We start from the raw sequence: 8,026 nt of genomic DNA, 5'->3' as shown, positions 1-8,026 counted from the left end.
CAAACGATTAAAATATATTTTCTTCCCGCATACAACACACTTGGTCAGCTACTGGAGTAACAAAGTGGTTGTAAAGCCGGATTTGCTCACCAGCTTACCTCACTATGTATGTATGTATGACGGTTGCGACGTGTTCTGCCCAATCGTCATAATGTTTGTCAGTTATTCAAAGGTGAGGGTGGTGGTGGTTCAATTGTTATTTATTATTACTGATATTGTGGTGTTCTTGGTGATGGCGGGCATTGATTACACCGGCTTCCTGTTGCTATCGTTGCGTGTTGTGCAGGATAGTAAGGGAGAAATTGTTTACTTTTCAACTAGGCAGCGAAGGGTGATTGAACTGTGAAGTAAATAAAATAATTCGACAATTTGCAAATGCCATTTGTTTCTTGTTTTGATTTCGAATTGGGAGTATACACATGTACGTATGTATGTATATATGCAGATGTACATACATACATATGTTGTTTGTATGTTGAAGGCGCATTTACATGGTGTCAAAAGTATTTCCGACAAGAAACGGAAATTGCAATGCCGCCTATAAAGAACACCACTAAACCCTGACAACATATCTTTCTATAATATTCGTTAATTTGCTAAGAAAATATGTATCATTAATTATATAACAAAGCCCTTGTAAAGTTTCAAACTTTGTATAAAATTCACAAAAATTTCAGAAAAATTTAATGAGAATCTCCTTTTTTTCTTCTTGTAAAAGACTTACGAACATGTGCTTTATATAAATGAGAATTACTCACTGAAGGCCCTAGTGCCATTGTGCTAATTAAGTTAAAATTATATTGTATATATCCCCTATAAATAATAATAATAAATGAAAATTATGTACATATCATCTGCACGCAGGGCCGTAGAGAGCATATCCGGGCCCCGGGGGAAAATTGCAAATGCGGGCCCTTTCCAATGATGTCTAATTCATATAAATACGTATAATCTCGAGTCCGGGCCCCTCTGAAAACTCCGGGCCCGGGGGAAAAAATACCCCCCCCCCCCTCTCATGGGGCCTGTCTGCACGTGTATAGAAATTTTTGTAGTTTCAAAAATGGATTTGGATATTGCAACAATGAGATTGTATTGAATTCTGCTTTCAAAATGGATTCAATAGTATGAAAACATTAGCAATGTTTCGAAGCTGTTTCGGTAATGCTACTCTAAAGAAAACAGCCGTGAACACTTCAGCAGAGATTGTGATGTCATCGAGGATTTCGAACGTAATGGCCGTCGACAACGAAAGCTGTGTAGCTCAATAAAGTGAAAAAAAAGATCAATAACTGCCCATCCTCCCAATAACTAACCATCAGAGAGCTGTCAGAGGGTTTGAACATTGCCTATGGATCCCTTCAGGACATTGTATTTAATGATTTAGAGACAAGGATTAATAAGTACGACATGCAATCCAGGCATCAGGGGAGTGACAGACATCAAACGCTTCTCACGGCTTTTATGGATTACAACGGTATTGTATACCAGAAGTTCAGACAGTTAATAAGGACTATTATTTGGGTGTTATGAGATGTTTACGTGAAGTAAGTCGCCAAAACAGAAAGGATTTGTGGGAAAAAAATTCCCTGCGATTTTTTTCTGTTTGATCGGATAGAAAAACAACTAAGGAGAACGTGTTTTAACAGCTGAAAGGCAGTAATGGAAACATCGAAGACGACTCGGATGGCTATACCGAAAGAAGTGTTGTAGAAATGTTTCGAAAGCTGGATTAAACGCTGGCATAAGTACGTTGCAGTTGATGGAAAGTACTTTGAAGGCGATAAAATCACTTTTGAGGAATAAGTACATAAGTACATATGTACTGTAAGACTTATGCCATAATATTTCGGAAAAATATTAAAATTTACGTGAGCTGTACCAATTCGAAAATACCTCCAAAAATAGAGTCTTCATATTATAAATAAAATTATTTAAAAAAAAATTTCTGGCTAGATCGCATTATATATTAGATTGATTAAAGTGTCCTGCAGTATACGAGTATATCTCTGGTTTTTCAATAATAGCGGACCGAATTGGAATAAAACAAACTTAGTGTGTGTGTGTGTGTGTGTTTTGTTCTCTTCTTTTTTTTTTTTTTTGTTTTTCGTTTTTTTTTTGTTTTGTTGAAAAACCCGTGTGGGCCATTATGAAATCGTTCAAATATCCGCCGCGTCTTCCCACAGTGATACGGATCCGAACGGCTGAATTTTACAAGTTGCCTTGGTTATGTTACCTGCTACTTCAGAAAACCCTAAGGCATCTCTGCGAGGGATAACCGATTGGTAACACTGGGCTCGAATCATCACATTCGTGAACGTATCGGCAATCGGCAATCAATTATTTGAATGCAAACGGATGTATGTACTTTCAATTTACAATGATTTTTATGCGTTTTGGATTGTATTTTTGATCCTCAATAAATGTGAATTTGTCAAAATAATTAAAAAAATTACTTGAGTTAAGCAAAATCTATGTTAACATGTACCGGCTTTATTTTTCCATTTAAGTTTAAGGTATGGCGAAGGATATATAAAATAATAAGAAAACAGCTGCTGAAGTGGAGTAACCCATTGGCATTACCGCACACTGCGTAAGCATTTTATAATTTATTTTAGAAAGTTTATTTATGAACCATTTATTACATATTTTTAAAACGTTTTTGTTTTGTTTGTCACGAAATAATATCGACCATTCTGCAACTTCTTTCACTTCGAGATAACTTTTCATAATTAATCTGCAACAGCAAAATTTATTTACAATTCCCATTTATTTAATATAATTTCAGTTAACTTAAATTTTTTCTGTATTTATAGTTTGTAATCTTAATTTTTGCTTGTATACATTTTTCAAATGTGTCAACTTTGCGAAACTAAATTTTGTGATGGCGGTTTATAAGAAGAGGACGTTCAATGAATGATACGACCACGTAGATCATAGTCCTACAATTTGAATTTTTCAGTAACGAGTTGTACATTCTCGGAGGTAGCAACTCGAGCCCTGGGTTACATACTATATAAAATCGGTCGCTGAGTCTGAAAATCCACATAATTTTTTTCTGTCAAATAGTAAATAATCAAATAATAAAAAAATCGCCAAATTACGCTTTTGGATTAAAGAAAAATAAATCCTCGAAGCTCGTAAATATTTTTAATATCTTGTGAATCCGTTAACCAATCAAAACAAGTGATATATTAAATTAAAGGTTATAAATTTTGTGTTCATGCCTTCAATTTCTTTTAAAATTAAACGTTTTGAAGTTGCTTACAAATTTAATTTTTTCTGCAGCAATATGAACATTTTCGATTTATATTTAAAAAAAATAAAAAAGAAAGGTTTCTGAAATTTTGTTCATTCGTTTCTTAAACTTGGCACTTATATATAGAAAAAAATTACGATATAGATAAAAAAAGTTCTCCCTTAGATAAAAGCCCTATTCGCATGAAAATAAAACTACTCAATTTCGCATTGAAGAGATTTATCCCTCCGGGTCTGGCCAAACCGGCCTTTTCATTTTTAACATATTTCTGAATTATATAGTATTGAATATATTTCTATTATAACTAACGAAAACATGTGTTTACACAGTAATATATCGACACTTGAGATGTAAAAGGCCGTTTCAAAATGCACTTTCCTTACATTTGAGATATTTGATATGCAAAAAATAGAAGTGAATATTTTTGTAGAGCATTTTAAACTTTCAATAAATGTGTTTTTGTCTCTTTTTTTGGGAAGAACAAAACATACTTATAGCAGTGAGATATAACAAGTTAATAAGTATCTTCGTCGTAAATTTATGAGGCTACCCAGAAGACCGAAGATATGATGAAAAATGTAAAAATTCTTTAGACTTCGTTTACGGCGTACTCTTTTTTCTGCTTTGCCCAATTTTATACTAACATTAAATATTATTTTATACTTCTCGCTTCGACACCATATTCTAATATAAATCTGTATTCTAGCTCGGTAAGTAATTAGCTAAATTATATCCAGTAAAATATTTTAAAATCAGTTAAACGAAGATGCAGTAAATCCATTGTTTCACGGGCTGCATGCCAAGTAGCGCCGTCTTGTTGGAACTAAATGTTGTGAAGATCTCGGGCTTCAATTTTCGGCAATACAAAAGTCGTTGATCATGGCGCGTTGCGTTCGCCATTTACTGTTGCATTGGCGCCTGCCTCGTCTTTGAAGAAATATGGTTCGAAGATTCCTCCAGCCCATCGGCTGCACCAAACGGTTGTTTTCAATGGATGTAATGGCTGTTCTTGAATGGCTCCGGGCTGCTCTTCAAATACGACAATTTTGCTTATTGATGTAGCCATTAAGCCAAGAGTGGGCCACTTCGCTGAACAAAATTCGGATCCCAAAATGAGGATCTTCAGCGAATTTTTCAAGAGTCCAACCACTGAAATTATGACGCCGGCTTCAAATCTTGGACTAGCTGTATTTTATACGTTTTCAAACCAAGATCTTTGCGTAAAAGCGATTCTTCCGGGTCTTCGGCAAAACTTTCAGTTCTGCAATATTCCCTTCATTTTGGGCTGTACGTGGCCTAATCGGTATCATCCAATAGTGTTGGATGGTTTGCCATATAGTGCATTCTGTAGGACAGTTATGTACAGCATAAGTTGGCCGGAGCACGTGATGAACACTTTTCGAAGAGCGTCAATATTCATAATGCAATTGTACAATTCGTAAAGGTTTTTGAAGCGTAAGTCTTTCCATGATGAAATGTCAATAAATACTGAAAAAAAATGTTGTATTTAGTTTGAGAGTGAGCTATCATAAAGCCCTTTTGGAAAAATGACCTCAATCTGGTCACCCTTTAGCTATGCCATTTTTAGAAATGTTATTTAGATTGACCGGCTTGAATGGCAAATGCAGGTTCGGGAATAGATAAAATAGTCACAGGGTGCTAAAGCTGGTCAATGATGCAAGGAATTAACTTCCTCTTTCGTTAGAAATTCATTCACAACTCTTGAGCAGAGAGATGATTCATTATCGCCGTCTGTCAATTTGTGTGACTCAAATCTTGAATTACGAAGGACTAAAAATTGGGTCAAAACGCGATGCAGAGTTGTCTGAGAAAACTCCAATCCCATTTCAATGATTTTCACATCCGATTTCTTATAATTTTTGAAGAAATCATGAACTTTTTCAATGTAAAGCTACAGCGGTAATGCCATATTTAAAAAAAATAACAAAATTCAGCTATCGCATACATATAAAAGTATAAATTTTTCAGTACAAAAGCTTAAATATGCCTCATCAAGTGTTCTAGCGCTTTACATCCGGTATAACATGAAAATGAAAGCTATGGAAAATAAGAAAGTTGACTTAATTATGAAACAAATATTATACGACAGTGTTTAGAGAATATAGCGTGTTTATACATGCATATGTACTTGTATGTATTTATATAAGAATATCCAATTAATATTCAATCAAAGTTACACTAGCTTGCTTATGGCTCCTTGCTAAAGCTCCTTTGGGATTCCATGTAATAATTAGAGCGATGGTGGTGCGAAACAATTACTAGCAGCCAAAGAATTGTGTATTTCACACAAAGAGACACCAGCAAGGTTAGCTGCAACTTTTCTAAATCGTATAAAAGCATCAGCCTTACCACCAAACGGTATCAGTTGCATTCAAGCATCTCAGCTAGCAATCCGCAAGCAAACTCATCACTGCCGAAAACTCAAGAACGAATTCTAATTCTAAAACAAATATATAATTTGCAAAGCTTCACATTCTAAACAAGTATATACAAAATGCGTTCCTTCATCGCCGTCTGCATTGTTGCCTTGGCCGTCTTGGCCATCAACATGTGTAGCTTCAGCGAGGCAGCTTACAGGAAGCCTCCATTCAATGGTAGCATCTTTGGCAAGCGTAATTCACTGGGTGAGTAAAATGTTTAAAATTTCTTAATGTAATTAAATTCACTCATTCGTTCTACTTCATTTTTCTTTGGCTTCGTAGAATATGACAATGCCAAGGCTATCACTGCAATGTGCGAAATCGCTTTGGAGGCCTGCCAGTCATGGTTCCCACAAGGCGAAAGCAAATAAGCGCAAAGCAGCCTCGCTCGAATGCTCATCTATCTAACCACAGCTCCTTAAAACTCGCGATCATTATTCGCAACGCGGAAAACATTGTAGCATTTATATATATAAATAATTAACAAGGCTTTGAAAAAATATACATACAAATATGCATAAACCCTAAGATTGTAATGATTCGCATAATGAAGATATTTTGTTAAATTAAAATATATATATTAATAAAGCAACTGCTCAAGAAAGCAGACACTAAAATGTAACTGAAAATTGTTAAAATATTTTTAAAAACTACTGATCGGTTTATTGTGCCGATATAGTTTGGGTAGATTTAGCTGTAGCGGTTGTCCCCTATGGAGCGCAGTCAGGCTCATAGCCTATTGAGCCGCGTTTTTTACACTATTGTTAATGATATCGAGGTGTCCCGTTCTCAGAAAGAGGTCACTGTGGGCGCCTTCTTCGACATTGAAGAGGCTTTTAACAATATCCTCCGAATGAGGAACTTGTTCTGAACTCCCTGAAACCAATGTGAACCTTTCAAAATTCTTAAACTGTGTGTGTTGTGACAACGCTCAGATCTTTCAACTCATTAAGGAATTGTACCTATATGCCTCTATTCTATCCTACCTTTTGTCTTCTGTTACTTCTCTGCTCTCCTCTTTGACTATCTACCCATTCTGTTTCCAAAGCTTTAAATACATTGGGCTTTTTAACGTGTTTTAGGAGTTACCAAATTTCCCAATGCTTCTTGGTTCGACTTTTCAAATTTTAATTTTCAAGGATTTGTATTCTCGAAGTGATAAATCTTCGCCTAGATAAAGCAGGACAACCGCACAGAAGCTACAAGGTCTTCTCTTCTTCATCTATACAGCTTCTGCTGAAATCATGTGTCTGCGCGCCTAGCCTCTGAGCGTGTTAACCTATAAGACCGTTATTTTACTTGCAGATGTGTTTGTACGCCATCTTTCGTTCGGTTTCCTTACTTTCCTTTCCTTCGCCCCTACAATTCCTCTCGATGTCCCAATGGGCAGGAACCCATTACTACTACAATTGGGCGAAATAACTCCATCATCTTGTTAAGAGATGTGTAGCATTTCATGGCTACCTTGTCAACAGCTCTGTGAGGGATTTTATCGCCGTCTTTTTGTCATTGAAAATCATTTAGATATCATTTCCCGGTGTCACGGCCTTAATTATCCGTCATAGCTAAGTTCTTACACGAAATGTTTCCTTTCATGCTCTTTTTTTTAGGGTCTAACTACCTTTTATATTTCAAATAATCTTTCATTCTTGCCCCTTTCATAAACCCCTTACAGTCTTCGTTACAAAAAGTTTAGGAAACATTTTTTCTTCTTCATTTGTACAGTAGGTGGAGAGCGCATCAACGCAGTAGGGGCCTTCCTGTTTCTCTGCTACTATTCGAATCGGATACGGAATCAAATATTTTCATGGCTGATATTTATTTGCTGCACTCAATAAAATCTGGTCTTTGCATTATACAATTCTTCACTGGTGGCTTCAAAACAGACTCTGAAGCATTATTTGTCGAAGATAACAGGAGCAAGGTCGTGGCAAACTAAACATAAAGCGATGTTTAGTCCTCTGGCTTCTTCAAAAAAAATGTGGGAATGTAATTGTCGTCTGACTTTGTATGCTCTATCACAAGAGTGCATCGGGAGAATAAATCTTTGTCCGTAGTCCGAATGGGCTCCAACCGACCTACTCAAACCGACCAAAGTGCCATGAAAAAGCTCCTCACTAAAACCAATTTAGCGTTCGTGTATATTATTTGCTTCCATTTTTTGACGAACTTGTGTGCACAGATAAATAAAAATTAGCTGAACAACACTCACTCGAATACAACAGTAGGAGAAAAGAAAACGAAAACTCGACAGTCCTGGCGCAGGGCGGAATAAATGCGACATTATCAAAAGAAAAGGAAACACCATTAGATAGCGCCCCCACGACAG

The 8,026-nt window shown here is 36.1% G+C and overlaps 1 protein-coding gene across 1 annotated transcript; it reads left to right on the top strand.

The window, feature by feature from the left end:
* The first annotated feature begins 5,652 nt into the window (after positions 1–5,652).
* On the top strand, positions 5,653–6,239 carry LOC128867634 (neuropeptide SIFamide). Its single transcript, XM_054109049.1, has 2 exons — positions 5,653–5,901; positions 5,980–6,239. Exons 1-2 carry the CDS (start codon positions 5,772–5,774, stop codon positions 6,066–6,068), a joined length of 219 nt encoding a protein of 72 aa, XP_053965024.1. The 5' UTR covers positions 5,653–5,771; the 3' UTR covers positions 6,069–6,239.
* Positions 6,240–8,026: the final 1,787 nt, after the last annotated feature.

Source organism: Anastrepha ludens, chromosome 6 (assembly GCF_028408465.1).
Source record: "Anastrepha ludens isolate Willacy chromosome 6, idAnaLude1.1, whole genome shotgun sequence".
NCBI classification, from domain to species: Eukaryota; Metazoa; Arthropoda; class Insecta; order Diptera; family Tephritidae; genus Anastrepha; species Anastrepha ludens.
This window is presented reverse-complemented; position numbering and strand designations above follow the sequence as displayed.

Coding starts and splice junctions, on each gene's coding strand:
- LOC128867634 (XM_054109049.1), top strand. CDS start 5,772: ATGCGTTCCTTCATCGCCGTCTGCATTGTTGCCTTGGCCGTCTTGGCC. Junction 5,902..5,979: donor TGGCAAGCGTAATTCACTGG/GTGAGTAAAATG, acceptor TTGGCTTCGTAG/AATATGACAATGCCAAGGCT.